General features: G+C 36.4%; 1 protein-coding gene across 1 annotated transcript in view; it reads left to right on the top strand.

The window, feature by feature from the left end:
- The window catches only part of Atp8a1 (ATPase phospholipid transporting 8A1), a 222,484-nt gene that overhangs the window by 164,392 nt on the left and 37,644 nt on the right, over positions 1-20,448 (top strand). The window contains exons 28-32 of the mRNA XM_010625163.1: positions 8,754-8,937; positions 9,035-9,145; positions 15,353-15,427; positions 15,533-15,655; positions 18,514-18,592. Of these exons, the coding sequence (XP_010623465.1) occupies positions 8,754-8,937; positions 9,035-9,145; positions 15,353-15,427; positions 15,533-15,655; positions 18,514-18,592 (572 nt within the window). The remainder of the gene's footprint in view (positions 1-8,753; positions 8,938-9,034; positions 9,146-15,352; positions 15,428-15,532; positions 15,656-18,513; positions 18,593-20,448) is intronic.

Genomic DNA, 20,448 nt, shown 5'->3' with positions numbered 1-20,448 from the left:
TATATATATGTTACCACTTGAATTCATTGTCACTTGGGAGTGGCATTCCAGGCAAAACCTTTCACCTCACTCCAATCAAGGAGTGCTCCAAGAAGAGATTCAAGGAAACACTGAATATTTCCTGTTGTCACATGAGTACATTAAAGGGTCAAGGCAGGTCTACTTCTTGAATATTTTGGGATTGTCTCAGCTTTAAAGATTTCTCTAATGTTACCACTTGAATTCATTGTCACTTGGGAGTGGCATTCCAGGCAAAACCTTTCACCTCACTCCAATCAAGGAGTGCTCCAAGAAGAGATTCAAGGAAACACTGAATATTTCCTGTTGTCACATGAGTACATTAAAGGGTCAAGGCAGGTCTACTTCTTGAATATTTTGGGATTGTCTCAGCTTTAAAGATTTCTCTAAATAAATTTTCTTTTCAAAAGGTAGTCATAAGTACAAATGAAGCTAATAAATTCTCAACAGACATTCCTTTAATAAAAAATTGTGAACGCCATTAGATGCCAAGCAGATGTTTGGCTTTGAAAAGACTTACAAACTGTTCATGAATGTCAACCCTATATTTGCTTCCAAGAAAATCTGAAGAAATGTTGGAAATGTTGAAAGAAAAATTCTTTCATACAAGTATGGCAGGAGGAGGACACAGTGAATAAATTTTATGACTTAATAAAACGCCTATATTTTTCTTTAGCATAATAATCATCTGCTCAGCCCTCATGCTGTCCAACCTCTACCGAGGTCTTTCAAAGGAGGTACATAGCCAGGTGAGAGCCTAGTAGCCAGTGCCTCTGTGTTATACAACGGAAGTCCCCATATAACAGTAAAGTAGCTAAAAAAATGGGAAATCTAAATGTTGCAGCATTCCGCTATTATTCATTATTACCTAGTTTTAGGTGTAATTCTTGATAAATAAATCATTATCTCTGCTCACACACACACACACACACACACACACTGCTTAATCAAAAGTACAGTTAGATAATTCTATAAAACAGTATCTAAAGCATAAGTGTATAGCATTCAGTGAATTTTCACAGAATTGCACACTTCTCACCCAAACATGACCAGTACCCTAGCGGCCCCTTCATGACTTCTGTCGTCATCCTCTTCGATTAAGTCTTATTCAATTTGATCTTTTGCTGTTTTGTATTTTACTTGTATTTTACTTTTTAAATATGCATATCTATCTCCTATAGTTACACTCAAATTCTTTTCAGCAGTTTTCAGTGAAGAGCTCTGTAGTTTTCCCGGGAAGGGTTCCCTGAGCTTTGCATGAATCAGTAAACTAGCAATATAATATATTCTTCAGTCAAATACAAATCCATCTAACAGAGTGCTTTATTTCTTCTTCAGTTCTGATTTGCGAAGGACATAATATATGGCGCCTATGGCATTTCTCTAATCTGCCTTGGCTGTCTTGTGTAGGAAAGGGTTAGATGACGTGGTCTAAATGATTCTCCATGAACCCATGGTGGAGTCCAGTGATACCATTCATTTTAAAACAGCCATCTGGGCTATCTCATGTAGGACCAGGTAAAGGTGATTTGAGCTATGCTGGTGTTCTAAGAGTCAAAACCAGATAGGAAAATAGGGCATGACTGTAAGACATGGAGCAGAGTATAGAAGGAAACCTTGGCAGGAAAGTAATTGTTTTGAAATATAAAAGATATGTCACAGTCCGAGACAAGAAATAGGTGTTGCACAGATTTTAAGTTGGTAAAAAAAAAGATGAGATGAGCCAGGTGTGGTGGTGCATGCCTGTAATCCCAGCACTTGGGAGGCTGAGACAGGAGGATCTCTGTGAGTTCGAGTCCAGCCAGGGCTACATAATGAGTTCCAAGTCAGTCTCAACTACATAGTGAGACCCTGTTTCAAAAAAAAAAAAAAAAAAAAAAAAAAAAAAGTTGAGATGTTCCAGTAACATTCTGTAACAGGAAAGGAATATTTCATGGAGCAAGTGTAGGCTCGTAATATTAAATTCTTGGGACAGTAGTTCAATAAAAGTCCTTAAATTCATAACTATTAGGAGGGCCAGTGACTTAGTGGTGCCGCCACCTGCCTTGCAAGCACAAGGACCTGAGTTCAATCTCCGGTACCAAAAATAAAAATAAAAATATTAGGGGCAGCAAAGAGAAGATCCTGAGGTCTTCTCCTGTCTTTTCCTTCTATTCTTCACTAGAAGTCATTGTATCACTAAATCTTGACTGAGCACCGTGTGGTTGAGTGATGCCTGAATGTCCATCCCAGCTCTGCCCCATGTTTATACTTCGCTGATGGCCCTGCACTAGCCCACTATGAGTGTCTAGAACTTCCCCACGGCCTTCCCTCCATAAAGATTCTTTTTGGCTTTTCTGTGTATGTGGAGAATGTCACCTCAGAGTCAGCTTTGAAACGACTTTTGTTTAGAGCCCCTCACCCAACGAGGTGTCCTTTCCTGTCATTGTCATGACCCTTGTCCTAGGCCAGTTTCAGATATATATCTATTTAGAGAGAGAGAGAAAGGGAGGGAGACCGATATATAGATATGCATTATATATAAACACCTTTTGAGCAGCCCAAATTAGTGTTTTAGGTATTGCTTCTACTATGTTCCCTGTTGCTTGGAGCTAGCTGTGTCATTAAAACTTTTCAGTCGTGACGGGCAAGAGGACCCTGCCATCCAGCTCTAATCCATTCTGAATATATCCACTCTTCCTTGAAGAAGTTTATTTTTCCTTCTCCACCTAATAATTTTTTTTAAAACTGGCATCCCATCCATGAATGAAAGACTAACCAATGTCATTTGCATAGTTCCCCTATCAGATGAAATAGATTTGCTTACTAGCAATGAATCATTCAAATGAGCGAGAATTACAATGATAGTATCATGGGATAATGAGATGAATTTCTCTGTCTTATAAAATTTCCATTTCTTCAGTTCTGCTGCCTTTTATACATCAGCTATGTGCTGTGTACAGTACTAGATTTGGCGTAACTAGATTTTTTTTTAAAGAAGATGAACATCGACATCATGGACAGACTATTCTCTGGTAGACTATAGCAAAGTATCTCCTGGGAGTCTCCGTTTTTGTGCCTTTATGTAAGGTGTACTTGCCAGTTCGTAAATTGAAATGTCTATATACACACTACTGATGTGAACACCATATTTAAAATATTATCTGAACTACTATAATTGAAGACATTAGTTTACCTACGTAACTACATACATTCCACAAAAGAGAAGTTTGTATCTAAAATGCATTTGGAAAAAAAAAGGCTTTTCAAAGTTGCCTTTCCTTTTCCCTGTAGAAAGGCTAGCTGTATTATTTTTCTGTAGACTCAGTCCCTATATTGTAAGGTTTCTTTGATGCTTGTGATTACACAGAATATCAACAGATGTTGATTTTGGAGACCAGGAGAGTGCTCACTCATTGGTCATTTGAATAGCACGGTTCTATTACTTAGAGGTTGTTGAATGTTTCATTATATACCATATGCTAAGTATCATTTTTAGGATTTGCTATACAAGCAGCTGTTTTCATTCCAGTAATAAATTCATGATGAGTTCCTTACAGTTCTAGTATTTATGTAATTCTTGTATATGTAACAGATTTTTTTGCCATATTTTAATTCCTTTTGGTTTTAAAACCTTATAAATGAACTTCATAAATTTTAGTTAAAAAAGATACAAGATCTTGTAAGTTCAATTTTTCTCTTTTTTGCTATTTCTTTGTTAGCAGGATATGACTCAGTGAGGGATAGACTGGTATGCACAGGAGAAACCTTAGGAAGTTTGTTGCAAAAAGAAAATATGGCAGATCCTGAACTCTAAAGTCACCAGAAGCAAACCTCAAGCTTAGTGATTCCCATGACTTGGTTGCTGTAATAAAACACTTTAAGATAATTAGGAAATATTATATTCTTCCATGTTCTTAATTATTTTTCCTTTTCATAGGTAGCCAAAAAGAATACAAGAATAAAATAATTTAAGTGGATTGTGTTTTGGAGTAACAACCTAAAAAATTCAGATATGTGTGTATGTGTGTGTGTGTGTGTGTGTAGTACCAATAAGATAATATTACTTTTGAGTTTATAGTATAAGTCTTTTGGTGACCTATAAAAAGTCCCCCAAATTATTCTTTATTACATGTCTGTGTATATACTTGTACATAAGACCTTTACCCATATCCCATTCAAAAAGGCGATTCATTTAGCTAATCCCATTAAAAGAGTGCCAAACAAGCCTCATAAGATGGACCACCTATATACTTCTTAGCTTAAATGGCAAAAATTTCCAGGGCTCTGATCTAATGTTCACAAGCACTGAGAGTTACTACATAAGCAAATAAGAAAAATAATGAGTAACATGTGCAGAAACTGCAGCCAGAATAGTATCTGAACGCACAATGCACTTGTATGCTTCTAGCTTGCAGCCCAAGGGCCACCCTCTATTTGTGGAGCCATGAGGAAGAAAAACAAACCTTTATGGCCCACAGTAGTTCTTTTCTATAGGGCCTCATCTCTCAAAAAAGGAAAGAGCAGCAGTGGAAGAGAAGAGAACTGTTGGTACTTGGAAAGTTTAAGTTTTACATATTCTCAGCCATAGATCTGAGGATTTTGATAAACACTGGGAAGGATTAATTTTCTGGTTTATTATGGAAATTGTGCATATACAGAAAGAAGTGTACGAAAGTCAAAATAAATAAACTGATCAGCAGAATAATAACCTTTTAAAAAGTGGAAAACAGCAGTAGAAAGGAGTGTGTTCTGGGGAAGTTGGACTGTGTAAAGAAATTTAATATGTGCTGTTTCTTTTACCTGCAGTGAGCTCGCTTGTCCTTGTCAAGGCCAAGGCCAGTTCTAGAGGCCTTGTCCCAGAGGTCTGTTACAGCCCAGTCTGGTCTCTACGTCTTCCGGAATTACTGAGTACTGGCAACTCAGTCAGAAAGCTTTATGCTATACTCACCTTTAATGACGTAGATTTTTTTTGTTTTGTTTTATTGTCATCTCTATGTGGATCAATTTTTTTTTTAATGGATGCTTTGAAAATAGTACAGGTTCAATATCCATTATCCAAAATGGTTGAGGCCAGAAGAGTTTCACATTTTGGATTTTTTTCAGATTTTGGAATGTTTGGTTATATAATGCGATATCTTGGGAATGGGCACTAAGTTTAAGCATGAAATTCATTTTAAGTTTCACATCACCTTACACAAGCCACCTAAAGTTGCTTTTTGGGTTGGGGGGTGGTGTTTGTGGATTTATTGCAGTACTAGGAATTGAACCCAAGGACCTCTCAAATGTTAGACAAGCATTCTGCCACTGAGCTACATCCTCAACCCTTTTATTTTGAGACAGGGTCTCACTAGGTTGCCTACGCTGGCCTTGAAATTGCGGTCCTCCTGTCTGAGCTTCCTAAGTAGCTGAGAATACACAATATTTTAAGTGCACCTGTGTTTTGACTCTGAAGTATCACATGACATCGAGTGTGAAATTTTCTTCCTATACCATCAGGTTGGCACTTGAAATTTTCAGACCTTAGAGCATTACAGATTTTGAATTTACAGATTAAGATTGTTCCCATTGGAGAAGTTCTTTTTAACTGACTTTGAATCCCCTTAAAGCATAACCTCTCCCTGAGACCTGCTGCCAGGTACCCCCTGGCACCCTTTGCCCAGAGCCCAGTTTCTATAATGTGCCCTTGCACTTTTGAGTAGATGAGTTGTCTTGGTGCTTTCCACCTAGTGCTCATCCTGTACATGTTCGTGGTTCATGGTGCTTCTTACAGTAGTCACCATTCATTAAATATTTTGAAGTCACTGAAATAATCCAATGAAAGTTGTTGCTAGAAAAAAAAAAACAGTTATCATGGTATCTTACCTCCATCAGAATATCTGAGAATAATAATTTAAAGAAGGAAAGATTTGTTGTGGCTCACAATTTCAGAGTTTTCAGTACATAGTCTGCTGCTGGCTCCTTTGCTGTGTCCTATAGTGAGGTAGAACATCATGGTGGGAGGGGTGGGAAAGCAAAGCTGTTCATCTCACGTCAGCCAGGAAGCAAGAACAATGAGAGCACGTACTGGACTGGCAGCTCTCTCCTTCCACTTTCATTAAGTCCAGGTACCCAGCCTGTTGGATGGCACCACCCACCTTCGGGGTGAGTCTGCCCCCAATAGTTTACTGTCTCCTATGCATTTGTCTCTGGAAACACCCTCACAGACACACACCTCAAAAGTGATTTTTCTAATTTCTGAAGTGTTTCCCAACTCAGTTAGGTTGACAGTCAAGATCAACTGTTTCAAATGGTCTAGAAAGATTTTGAGTTGCTAGAAAAATTTGTTGTTGAAACTTGCTATTTAAGATAACTGTAAACTGGGGGCAAGGAATTATTACATGCTGGTCTCCACTTTAGTGAAATAAACCATATATTATTCCTTGTAGATCAAATCTCTTCAACAAAAATAGGTAGAGTTTCAACCGTCCTACTTCCTACAGAGTAAGGTTCTTTGTCCTACATCACAAGTTTGTACATTCATATTTTGACTTAAATGTTCTATGAATATATATTTTATTTTTGATGAATTCCTATTTAAACCCAACATTTTTGTTTAGCAACCAGAAATTCATCAGAAATGAGGACTTCCTCTGTTTCTTGAATTTTCTTCTAAACCGGATATTTACTCTCAGCTTGGTGGCAGCAGACCCCCTCACAAGTGGTATAGTATGCTGTGAGAGATGTCTCTCGCTGTATCATTGTCTTTTATTTAATAGACACTGTTCTTGCTGAGGGTATTCCAACTCTTAGCTTACTTACAATTGTGTGAAAATCCTCAGCTACTTTTCACTACTTTTGATTGGGGTTATTAAAGATTGAGCATCAAGCAGAGAAAAAAAAAAGATTGCTCATAATCACCATGAAGAAAGAAGCAAAGTTTAGTCCAGCTCTTCTGATGTGGCTTTAAATCACTAATATTGGCTCACCATGCAGGCTCAGTTTATGAAAAATGCACCACTATGTCCTAGCTCCTTGGGTTCGATGATATGACTCTATCAAGTGCTTTTCTCTGTTTCTACACATTTCCCATTTGCTTTCTAGAATATGTCTTGGACAGCATTCTTTCTTGATATTTACTGAATGGCGGCTTCAGTCTGTGTTTAAAACATTGGCCTAAAGCCAATGGATTTACCAATTTATATTAGCCTGTTAAGAAAAATTAAATAAAATGTGAAAATGAAATGAAAATTGCTTCAAAGAGAAATGGAGGCTAGCAATGAAAGAGCCCATTAGTGTCCTGGTACTCATTCATTCCCTTGCTGAGTTCACAGTTGTGTGTCATTTTGTACGATTGCCAGACTGTGAAAGGAAATCCAAAGAAAAAAACTAAAAATGATTCTTTCATATAGCAACCATTTATTGAGTACATCCTCTGCATCAGGCACTGAGAATACAGAGAGGAGCCTGGTTTGCTCTGCAAGCAACTCCCAGGCTCATGCGGTGGTCCTCCGACTTGTAGTGAAAGCCAGAGCTACTCTGCCTTATTCCATTCCCACAGAGAGTGGGGTCCGTGAAGGCACATATTGGTGCAGAGTATCCACTGCTAGGAATTTTTCCTACACAAGTAATCAGGAAAATGTGCAAAGATGCATCAATTCTTTTAGAGTAATGATCTTTATTTTAAAATCGAACAATAAATGATCTGCCACATCTTTCAGCAGATATTAGACACCTGTGTGACTTACCATTGACGAGGAATTTAGCGCTGAGATATTTCTTTGTCCAGTAATATTGTATATCACAGTTTTTTCTTACTGTTTAATTACTGTCTTAATAGTTGGCTGAACCAATTCATTGTGTAATCTTTCTGTCTTTGAAATTTCCAGTATAGTAGGAACAGTATATTAATTGCATTGATATGCCCTATCCTGAAATTCTTCTGTCATTGTTTTGGCATTTATTTCTTGAGTGGCTTTTAAAGGCCTGTGAAAATTATTCCACATTTAACACCAAATATGATTTTAGTATTGATACTGATGTCTCCTATTCCTGATCCATATTTAGATAAAAGGTTGCTTGATGACCACATGAATATTAGTCAGTGGCTTTGAAAGAAAATGAAGCACATGAACTATAATAAGCTACGTATTTACTGTGGTTTAGATTCACAGTGGTGACTGAGATCAGGTCAAAAGATTAGGCAGCTCCCTACCATTAATTTAAGCAGTGTCTTAAGTTTTTCTAAGCATATAGTACATTATCTAAGACTGTATAGGATTTATTTGGTGTTTTAACTATTCTTCAGTAGCTTTTATGACCTTCTCTTTCATTCCCAAGTAAAGAATTTTTTATCTTATTTGTTGGGGAGTAATAGAATTTCTGAACACAGATGTTACTTTTTTTTTTTGGTACCAGGGATTGAACTCGGGTCCTTGAGCTTGCAAGGCAGGCCACCAAACCGCTGAGCTAAATCCCCAGCCCTAGACGTTACTTTTTTAACAAATTAATGCAACCAAACATTCTAGTAAGCTCATGTTTAACAAAAGTTTTATATCTTCTAGCATTTCTAGAGATTTGCTTCTAAGACTTTATTTCCCTTAAGATGGCAACCAGGTTGATAGAACTAAGCATTTTTAAACTTGAGACGCTCTCATAATGGTTCTTAATTCATTTGGAGTGAACTATTCATATGCCCATTTATCCTTCAGAACAGTGGCATTTCAAATTTTCTTCTTTCACAAACCAGAGGTAATTGATAATTTCTAATTTTTAAGGGTTTCTCCGCTACAAAAGTCTGAAGTTGTTGAGATGGTTAAGAAGCAAGTCAAAGTCATAACCCTAGCGATCGGCGACGGAGCAAACGACGTGAGCATGATCCAGACAGCCCACGTGGGTGTTGGGATCAGTGGCAATGAAGGCCTGCAGGCAGCTAACTCCTCTGACTATTCCATAGCTCAGGTAAAGCATCAGTGCTGCAGAACGTCCCTCTGTTCCTTTCAGTCAGCCAACACTGTGAAGAAGAAAATACTGATTTTTTTTTCCATTCTTCTTTCAGTTTAAGTATTTGAAGAATTTATTGATGGTTCATGGAGCCTGGAACTATAACCGAGTCTCTAAGTGCATCCTGTACTGCTTCTACAAGAATATAGTCCTTTATATCATTGAGGTAATAGATTAAGTTTAAAATCCATGTTTAAAGAACTTTTTATGAAGGTATTTTCTCTTTGTTTTCATTAATACTTCATGTACTCAGTTTTTATAACCTCTAAAAATGTTAAAACGAAAATGATGTCAGCCATGGAGAATAATTTGTGTTTAAATTCTGGCTAAAACTGTTACATTGCTTTGGTTGACTGTTAGAATTACAAATGCAATGAGGTAAGTTTTTATTTTTGAAAGCTACAAACTATAAAACATAAAAAAATAAAACACACTGTTGAAGGGTGATGAATATATATGGAAATCTATGTTTAAAAAGAAAAGTAATGACACTGCACCTGCCTCACAAGCACAAGGTCCTAGGTTTGATCTCTAGTACCCCCCCAAAAAAAGAAAGAAAAGAAAGAAAGAAAAGTAGTGAACCCCAGCAACACAAAAAACAAAAAGTTTTTAAGTCAAAATTAAGAGAAAAGAAAAAAAGCAAAGGCTGATAAACACAAAACCAAGAATAAGTGTCCTATTTCCAGGAGAGATAAAGGAGAAGAACCACAGGGTACCTAGCAGCTTTGCTGGTACTGGTTGTCTGATGGTTCTTATTATGTTTCAAAGCCTAGATCTGTGTTGCATACAGATATCCCTTGTTATCCAGATCTGTTTTGGTTTCTGAGTTCCATAAGAAATAAGAATTTAGATAATATCAGAATATTTAATTCCTGTGTCTAGGTAGTGATTTCTGTGATCCTATCCATGTGTCAAATATAGCATCACTTAAAAAATGCAAACCAGATTAGGTGCATCATGTCTAAGAAAGATGTGTTTTGCTGTACAAGTATTTTTGCAGCACCTACTAGATGCCAGGCACCAGGATTAGTGTGGCAGCTACATAGTAAATCAAACACAGGTCCTATCCTCTGGGAGCTTGCCAACAGCAGAAGACACGTGTAATTTTTAATTTTCTAAAAGCCACATTAGCAAAACTAAAGCTGAAATTAAACTTAGGTTGATTTTAACATCCTATTTTATTAACTTAGAATATTCAAAATATTGTCATTTTTGACATGTAATCACTATAAAAACTGTGAATTTTTATATTCTCTACTTCATTCTGTGTGTTGAGAACCTGATGTGTCCTTTTACATTTATAGCATATCTTGGACAAGGCATATTTCAGGCGGTCTAGGTCTCTTTGTGGCCAGTGGCTACCATGCTGAGCACCGTAGCACTAGTGAACTGAATGTGAGAAATAAGTTATCTATTTTTTTGGCATTGAGCGATTAGATCAGCAGCAGCTACATTTCTAATAATGAAACTCAAGGTGTTACCAGTTTCACATTCCTCTTGCAGCTCTGCAGAGCGTGGCAAGCAGCTCCAATAGCTTGTCAAGAAAATGCTCCACCTTCCACTCCTGCAGGAACCTGCCCACACTCTCGTAAATCTGCTGAGGGCTCCCCTACACGTGTTTGTCGGTGTCACTTTGCCCTCTGCTCTGCTCTGTTGACTGTTTTTGTACATCTATCAGAAAAGACATGACTGAGCCATATACTGCAGGGAAATAAGATCCTATATTTTAGACCAGAGAAGGAGCACTGTAAACAAATAAATTATTAGATTACGCATCTACCAGGCTCTTTGGAGACTGCTATAAGTTTGACTCAGCTATTCTGTGTACCTCTGTCAGATTGCTAATCTCATTATTAAAATCTTGACTAAGCGTAATTCCTAATTCACATGGAAACATAAAAAAGATATCTCATGAACTTACTGTTCTTTACTGCTAGTTTTGGTGTAAGGAAAAAAAATGCATCCTTTAAAGGCAAAATACGCTTCCAAAATAGTTTGGGAGATCAAAAATTCTGTTTTATATATAAATTTGTGATTTTTTAAAAATAATTATTTTTCATTACCGTCCCCATTTATCTGACTTTTCTTTTTTTTCAATTTTATATTTATTTACTTATTCATTTTTTCCTCGTTGAGTTTATTGGTACATTTTAGGTATACAGTACAGTTACAGTCATCATTGGGATCTTGTACCTTTACATGACAGGTCTTGGTTTTATCTGACTTTTCTTTTTTTTCAATTTTATATTTATTTACTTATTCATTTTTTCCTCGTTGAGTTTATTGGTACATTTTAGGTATACAGTACAGTTACAGTCATCATTGGGATCTTGTACCTTTACATGACAGGTCTTGGTTTTATCTGACTTTTCTAATGATATTCTTCTTATCCCAAAACACATTCAAAACAACAGTATACTATTTATTTAACAAACTTTTGAAGACTTTTAAACCGGGAGTTTAAAATGCCAGCAATAAATAAACTTATAAAAATTTAATTTTATAAAATAATAAGTCTAGATTTTAAATCTAGATTGACGAGTGCTTTTTGAATCTAGATTAATTATCAGCAGTGAAGTGAGCAAAATTCGTGTACTTATGAGGAAAATCAAATATATTAAATTCAATGAAAACTAAACTTGCACACTCTATTTCAAACCCAGAATTATGTGTTTTGTGGTAGAATAGCCCTAACTTTCACTTGGCTTTTAATCTCAAGCCTCTTCATGGAGTATTTAACACTGATCATATTCTTTACACGTTGAAAAGGAAGTGAATTCTAAACTTTACTGGAAAAAAAATCTCATTTTTATTTTTCTTTTAGCACTTTACCGAACTGTATTCTGAATATAATTCAACTGTCTTGGAAATGAATTGACCTTTTAAATCAATTCCCAGATACCCAACTTCTGCCAGCCAAAACAAGTTCTGCAGATGTTAATGGCTCATGTCAATACTGTGAATGAATAGACAGAAAACACATCACTGAATGTCTCTAGTGAGGACAACTGCCAGTCTCCAGCCTATCCTTTCAGTTTTTTGTGCTGATCAAGCGTGGGAGCAGAGAACTCATTGACTGTTTGTAAGCTGCTGTTTAATATGCAGAAATGCTCCATCAGGAAAATGTCTGTGAAGCTTTAGCTGCCACGCCTCTGCAGGGAGGTGGAATTTAGAAAATAATACCAGTAGCAGCAGGTCTGAAGTTCCTTTACTAATAAAGAAATAGTGTCAAACACTGTGGGTTTTATAGATTATCTTCAAAACTGCTTTCCCATCAGTGTACTGCCAGGACTATCACTGGCCAGCCCCTCCGTTACTGTGAAGTACAGGCCCACAAGTAAATATAGACTTAGCAGGTGGGAGTGTGAAGCTCTTACAGAAGCTGCCTGGCAGCAGCTCTAGGTGTTTGCTTATTGGCTCTTTCTAAAGAGATTCTTTTATTTCTCTGAAACATCTGACTGCTTCCTAGCAAAATAAGGCCTTTTCTTTCAAATGATTGGTTGCATCCAAGAACCTCAAACAATGTAGTGGTTCTAACTTCCCGAAGCTTTGATTTAAGTCAATAAAGTAATACTTTCCCAGGAAATTATGCTAGGAGATAGATTTTCTGTGAATTTAAATAATCTATACACTGCCCTAGAAGGCCTGGTGTTTTCTTTCTTTATCCATGGCTTTAATTGAGTCAAAGGAGGAACTTTTGTGTGCTTATGGTAATTTAGGTGTTGTCTTCTTTAGCATGGGATAGGTTCCTAACATATCATTTAACCACAAATCTCAAACTAACCAGAGATCAGCCTTCTGGTGAATTGCTTTACTCTTAAAGACCTCTTTCTCCTTTAAAATGAGTAAACTTTAATGCCAAAATACTTGTAGGCTTGAAAAGTTGCATCAAGTCATTTCTTCTTCATTTAAAAAAAGAAGTTAAAATATAAATTTTCTGAAATGCAGAAAATAAATTGCTAAAAACATTCACCTGTCTTTCAAGTAGGCTGTGGTAGCGTTCCACTTAAAATTTTTCTAACATAAAGCAGTTAATTTGTGCATTTTGAAACATACTTCATATCATACATATTTATTTGCAATGTATTTTGAATTTGAAACTTTTTGTATGTATTCATTGATTTGAAGGAAGGTTTTAAATTTAAAGCTTATTTGAATCAGCACCAAATGTTATTTACAGCAAAGCTAAGGGACCGTTCCCATTTGAAATGCTTACCCACACACAACTTTTTATTTTATGTATTTGTGATACATAATAGATATATTTACTAAGGGATGTTGGTGTGTGTGTGTGTGTGTGTGTGTGTGTGTATCTCACATTTTGATCCTTTTCATTTGTGTATCTCACATCTTGATCCTTTTCATTTCTCCATACATAGGTTTATTAACATAAACACACAATATGAATGACTGCAAATACGTTTAGCACTGTAAGCTTTGAGCCAGATATGTTCGTTAAGCAAATTTGATAAGTAGAGCACTTCAGCTCTCTTCAGACCAAGAAAGACTGGACTGTACTGTTGTAGACTAGAAAGACCATAATTCAGAACTTGTGTTTTCAAATTCCGTATATTTCCATCATACCCAAGAAATCTGAAAGAGCTTCTTAAACTGTATTACTACATCACAACTGCCAACAGGAAAATATAGCCTTTACCTGCAGTACCACAAATATGTGTTTACATGTTTGCCCACCTCCCAAAAAGTGTAACATCACAAAAGCACAAGACGCAAAAACACCATAAAGTCTGTTTTATCATCTTGTGTATACTCACAAGGGAAAGTAGGCTTACTTCCAGTGAAGGTAAAAAATTATTTTAAAGTTTACATGCACAAATGATCTGGCTCCTTACTTAGGACAAATGTTCAGAATTTTTTGTTAAAACATTTAGCAAACCGAGTAAGAATTTCAGATTTGACTCGGATTTCTATGCTTTTGTTATTGTTAATTGTGTTACATCCCCAACACAATTTGGATTTATTTTTCATGTGTTATCGCTGCTTTGTTTTCTTTTCCATCTCATGAAGCAGACATTGGTTTTTATATGTGTTCAATCATTCCCTTCCACTATAAAAAGGAAGAGGATCAGTGTGGTTGCAGAACCTGTTCATGGGGAGGCCAGCCTGGGTATATATTGATAAATGGTGGATTTGTAGCAATTCATGCTTCCATAATGAGGTTAAATGAAACGTGAAGTGTAGCAAAGTCCCTTCCACTCTGATTCAAAAATCCGTTCGAGCCACATGTTCAGACTTCTTTCCTCTAACAGTTTTGGCGTTATGTTGTGTTTTTTGTGTTTTTGTTTTATGTAATCTCATTGCTATACCAGCCTTTGTACTACTCTTCCAAGTCAACTTGATTTTTAATTACATATTAGGTCTGCTCTTAAAACAATAATACAGATATTACTGGCTAATTACCACTTTAATATAGCATATGTTTTAGACATGTTTGAGAAAAATTTCTCTATGCTATTCCTTAACTTTGTTTCCAAGCTTATGGTTTCTGTTTTGAAGAAAGTTATCAAACATACAAGAACATTATGCTCTTAAATGGTTTTGAATGTTTTAATGTATAATTTCATGTTTATTCTGATGGCAGAAATTATCAAGAAGTGTTAAAAAAATTACATACATTGACTCCTTAATTCTACTTCAAGAATTTGTCCTAAGGAAAAATAGATATATAGAGATTCAGTTTAGAATCATTTTTAAAAGCAAAACTAAGCAAGCTGACAGCCTTAAATAGTTACACCCAACCTATAGAGGTGCGGCTGTCTGCTTCAAAACCACAAGGTCCTGATTCAATCCCCAGTACCCCGAAAAAAAAGATGTGTAACAACTTAAGAAAGTTCATGTTTTGTATTGTGAGGGAGGAAGAACAGCACATGACATGCTATGTAGTAGGTTTCAAGAAAACCTGTGAATGTATCTTAATGTGAGTACAACTAACGCAGAAGAAATTGATGATTCTATTAATATGGGAAATTATTTTCTAAATTAACAGGTGTCACTTTTACAATTTAAAAAAAATCATTAATACATCCTGACAGGTATTTTAAAAGGGAATGAAAGCTGTAAAAATTCAATGATAAGTAAATATATTCTCTTTTAGAAATAAAATTTACCTAATTTTTAAATTAATAGTTGCTTATTCATATATTTCTTTTTTAATTAACAATTTGAACCAGTTCTGATTTAAATAGCAAATACCTTATGAAAGCATCCCTTTAAATTTGAAAAAATAAAAAAACACCATTTGCAAGAGCATCCTAAAAATGATATGTTGTTGCTAGTTGTGTATAAAACAAATTCTATGCAAGACACTGATGTTTTTGTTCTAATTTAGGGGTCTGTTGTTGTTTTTTTCTAGATCTGGTTTGCCTTTGTTAATGGCTTTTCTGGGCAGATCCTCTTTGAAAGGTGGTGTATAGGTCTTTATAATGTGGTAAGTTTAACACATTTGATAGCTCCTGTTTTGTTTTAATAGTCTGACATAAAAGATTTACCCTGCATTTGGCTACTTGGCATAATGATGAGTTTATCACTTTAGATGTTTACAGCAATGCCTCCCTTAACTCTTGGGATATTTGAGAGATCGTGCAGAAAAGAGAATATGTTGAAATACCCTGAATTGTACAAAACATCTCAGAATGCTCTGGACTTCAACACCAAGGTAGGAGCCGGTGTCTGGTAGTGGGGCTGTTTTATTACTTCAACTACAATGCGAGGAGACTCCAGCCTTAGCTCAAGCATATCCACTACAGCAAGTCCTGATTCCTAAGGTTCTGATAGAGACTTGCTAGTTTGATTTGCTTTTGTTATGTTGCAAAATTAAAAGAAAACTGCTATTTATTGGGGCTCACAGGTAGCAGTAAGCTGGTGTAGCAGACAGAAGTTGTTGTCCTTCTGGTCCTGTGGCTTTCTGTCTGCAGTGCTGTGGGGAAATGTTCACCCCTCATGGGGTCAAGTCATCCAGTACTGACAGCAGGTGGCTTTCCATGTGAAGGGGTGAGCGTTGCTGTATCACTCTTTACTAATTTTCTGTTTGTAAAATGACTCTGTCCTAAAAATTAGAATTTTAGATTTATTATACCAGGTATTGAAATTATAGTCTTTGGGGAATAACTTATTGTTTAACTATAATACTCAGTATTTCCAAGTCTTAAAATTTTAAAATTCAAGATCAAATATCCAAAAATCAAAGGTTTTTTTAAGGTTTATATTCCATGTAACAAGTCATAGGCTTTTGTCATCTCTTGTGACCCCTGGTAATTTAGACATTCCAAAAACAAAAACAAAAAAAAAAATCTCATTTTGTGCATAGTTTACTTTCCTGCAAGTATATCTTCTAAAATGTTTCCACTGTTTTTATCGATAATTCATATTTCTGTTTAGAATGAGTGGAGGAGTTAAATTGTAGCAATCAAAGTAAAAGTCACAAATACAATACACTCCCGAGATTGTTTCCATGTAGTATAGTGTGTGTGCATTAGCATTCACTGATAATTAGATGTAGCTTTAACTCAATATATTGAACTTAGGATAGTTAGTGAAGGATATTTTTAATAATACATAATGTCTAAGTTTTATTTTTAACATTTTACTTTTGAATTCAAAATATGTATTTATCATGCCTAACTTGTATTAAATTTTACCACCTTTCTGTAATACTTTTCACAACCCATGGTGGGCACTTTTAAAGGATGGAAAGCTACAGTCAGGACAGATACAGTGGACTTGAGCTCTTGTTTCCCTGAAAAGGTGATCTGAGAGCTAGGAAGGTCCCAGGCCTACAGGTACACGTTAATAGTTCTCGCCAGTCTGGCAGTTGTACCCGTATTCACCGCAGGTCCTATCTCCTGCAGCTCAGGCTTCGTGGTGTTCTCTCAGTAGCTAACTTCCCAGCCACAAACTTGGGCATGTCACTCTTACTTAAAAACATAAATCAGTCCTCAGGATTAGCCGGTCATGCCCACAGAGCCACGTCACTTTATGCTCTTTGTACATGACAATGTGGACAGTTTTGTGGCCAGGGAAAAGGTATCCGTGTAGTAGATAACTTTAATATAAGAGCATTATTTCCTGTATTGTTTACAGTTGAAAAAATAATTTCATTATCTGTAAAACATAGAAAAGTCATCTAGCAACTCAGGAAGATCATACAACTCCCATATCTATTTGAGTATTTATAGTTTATATTTACAAGTTGTGAACCATTTTGTATAAGGATGAAATTTTCTAATTTCAGTGAAAATTCTTTCCACGTATCCTTCTACGTATTTTAAAATTCAGGGACAAGTGGTTACAAAATGCACAGTTGTGTACACACTGGTTGCTGTGGGTCCCAAGTGTAGAAGCATTGTTGCCTTGAATGATGATGCTTACGTTTGTTATGGTAAAAAGGGTCTCAGAGGTTCTGAGGTCGTGACAGGGGTTAAAGGATTAGCATGTGACAATAAGTATCAGTCAGGAAAATGGAAAAGTAGAACTAATTTTTCTTGCACCCACCTGTGCTTTCTGTCAAATAAAAACTTGTGGTGATGACATAGTGAGGAGAAGCGACAAAGGTTAATGAGTAACACAAGTTCAAATGTGTAATGTATTGGACCGTAAATTGGATCATACAATCCAGGGTGGCTGGATGAACTAACAAAGGATATTGAGATCACAGTGGAAAATTTTGGGAGGCAGGCAACTTAATTTCTGTTGTTTGAACAGCTTAAAAGTATTAATACATGCCAGTTTTATTTAGCGTAAGTTTTGTTTGTGAGAAGCACTTTTAAATGACAAAACTACAACTGTTCAGAGGGCCATAAGAATTCCACATAGTTCTTCTATAACTTAATCTTTCATGTTCATGTTACAGATTACCAGTGAGACCTGCTCTCTTGTTCTTCAAATACAACAGACATAAAAAGCAAAAACTACTAAATGATGTTATAATTATGTGAAACTTGGTACTGACAGGTGTTTAAAAATTTGTGGAAAATATTTAATAAATTCAATACTCTAGTGATTACGTGATTGAAATGTTGTACTTGTTAGTTTTAATATAGTGTGTATATATTTGTTTTCGTAACAAGGAGAAAAAGCATTACACCTTGTTACCATTGAAAAGTTCACGTTTGTATTGCACTTGAGACAAGAGAAAGGGATTTCTCCAAATTACAATACTTTTAAAAGTCTGTTCTGGAATTATAAAAATTGGCCCACAAAAGGAATTTCAGCATCCACATTTATTGTTTCTTTTATTTTTCTTTTTAAGGGGAAAAATTAAAACTTTGGCTTCTTGTTTTTAAAAAAGTTGGAAAATTTTCAAGTGAAGCTGGAAAAACATTTTGAGAAACATAAAAATAAATAAATGACCCATGAAGTCTAAGAGGCAGAAAGTGTCTGTCAGTTGTATTAATTCACAGTGGTGGCCCGACAGAAACACATTTTGTGAATCTAGCTCATAGATAAAAAGAAAGGTCAGAGTTCACAGAGCTAGTTTATCGCAAATGGTTCTCATGGATTTTTGTTTTCCCTCAGGTTTTCTGGGTTCATTGTTTAAATGGCCTCTTCCACTCAGTTATTCTGTTTTGGTTTCCACTAAAAGCCCTTCAGTATGGTAAGTAGAAAGGATATGAATGCTAAGAGATGACTTTTTACTTTTTTAGAAAAGTAACTAACTCCTTGTCAATATACATTTTATTTCAAAAGTACAGCAGTGTTTCATTTTGTGTTACTTTCCTTAACCCAAAATGAATACATCCAACGTTTGTACACACTTTAAAGAATTTTATTATTCCCTTGGGATCCAAGTGATTTAATATATGCAAGGTCTTTCTTCCTTACTTCTCATGTTTTCCAAACTTGCAAGAAGTTAAAATTTTCAGGATTTTTTTCATCTGTTGACATATAGTTTGAAGACAATAATGCTAATATTTCATGTGGTCTATTATACTACGAGGGTTGTATCAAGCACTTTGTACTGCACCTAATCAAACATGCCAGTATTTTCAAGTGGACTTGAGATGAAGTTTTAGATGCAGTTTTTAATACATTTTTATGTTCATCTTGGAGTACAAGCATGGTCTCTGTTCATTTTCAGGGGAGTGATTTTATTGTCCGTTTTGAGAGATATTATCATAATTATTTCCTATACACATAAAAATGATTAAATAGCCGCTTGGGAAGGATCCCTGGGATGCCTGAGCTGGTGCTTCTGTGTCCTGCAGCAGACCTTGCCCCCAAGATGCTGGGGAAGACGGCCACCCTTTGGTGCCTGTGCTCCATGACCACAGTAATGAAAAACAGGACACAGCATCCACTCCAGGAGCTGTCAGTCCTCAAGTCCAGGCCATGCTACCGTGTGTGAGCTCATAGTTACCAGCAGAAGAGCATGCTGCCTGCTACAGCCTGCACGCTATAGGTGGCCACATGACCCTTGTAAAACAGAAAACAAACCGTGTGCCCCCTCCCTGGAAATCCGCCAGACTTACCCTGTTCAGAGCTCCCCAGCTCTAGACTGTTGCTCATTCTTCACCAGCTTTCAAGTGGCCTCTCCCAGCCTCCCTGAAAGTGTGCTCGGAGAAGCCCTGCCGCGTCACCCTGGCTCTGTCACCTGCTGTCCTGGATGGCTTTGTGGTACTCACCTGTTGAGGCGACATGTACCATTCAGGAATGAGTTTAGCTGTATTCAGTGTTCTTAGAACAGCATCTAGGTTCTCGTAGGAGCTCAGAAAACTGAGGGTGGATTTGCAGGAGCATGCAGCATGATGATGGGTGTTAAGAGCAGGCAGTGGAGTCACATCCAGGCAGAGACTGTGATCTCTCTTTATTAATTTCTCAGTAAATTACAACAGTAAATAATCTCAGTTTCTACACTGTGGGAATGAGTTTGTTTGTTGGTTTGCGGGGGGATATAAATCACATACCATGAAAGTCACTATTGGTTTTAGTATATTCACAGAACTTTGTGAATGTCAGCATCATCTAATGTCAGAATATTTTCATCACACCATAAACCCCAGAGCCATTAGTATTCAGTGTTTCTCCCCACCCTTTCTCCAGCCCCTGGAAATCACTAATTTTTCTGTCTCCATAGGGTGACCTATTCTGGACATTTATATGCAGGAAATTATGTATGTGACATTGCCTTATCCGTGTTGTAGCATGAATCAGCACTTCATTCCTTTTGTTTTGGTTTGGTTTTTGCTTTGCTTTTGGTACCAGGGATCGAACTCGAGTCCTTGCGCTTGCAAGGCAGGTGGCAGAACTGCTGAGCTAAATCCCCGGCCCACTACTTCATTCCTTTTTATGGATAAATAATATTTCATTCTATAGGTATACTAGGTTCTTTGTATCACTTTATCAGTAGACATTTGGATTATTTCCACTTTTCAGACCAGTGGGATATTAAAGTCCAAGGTACAATTCAGGATGGCCTGACCTTAAACAAATTATCCAGAGCAAGTTAACATT

This window comes from Fukomys damarensis, unplaced genomic scaffold (assembly GCF_012274545.1).
Source record: "Fukomys damarensis isolate Sample0158 unplaced genomic scaffold, DMR_v1.0_HiC HiC_scaffold_35, whole genome shotgun sequence".
Taxonomy (NCBI): Eukaryota; Metazoa; Chordata; class Mammalia; order Rodentia; family Bathyergidae; genus Fukomys; species Fukomys damarensis.
Note: the sequence above shows the minus strand (reverse complement) of the source record. Positions and strands in the feature narration are given on the sequence as shown.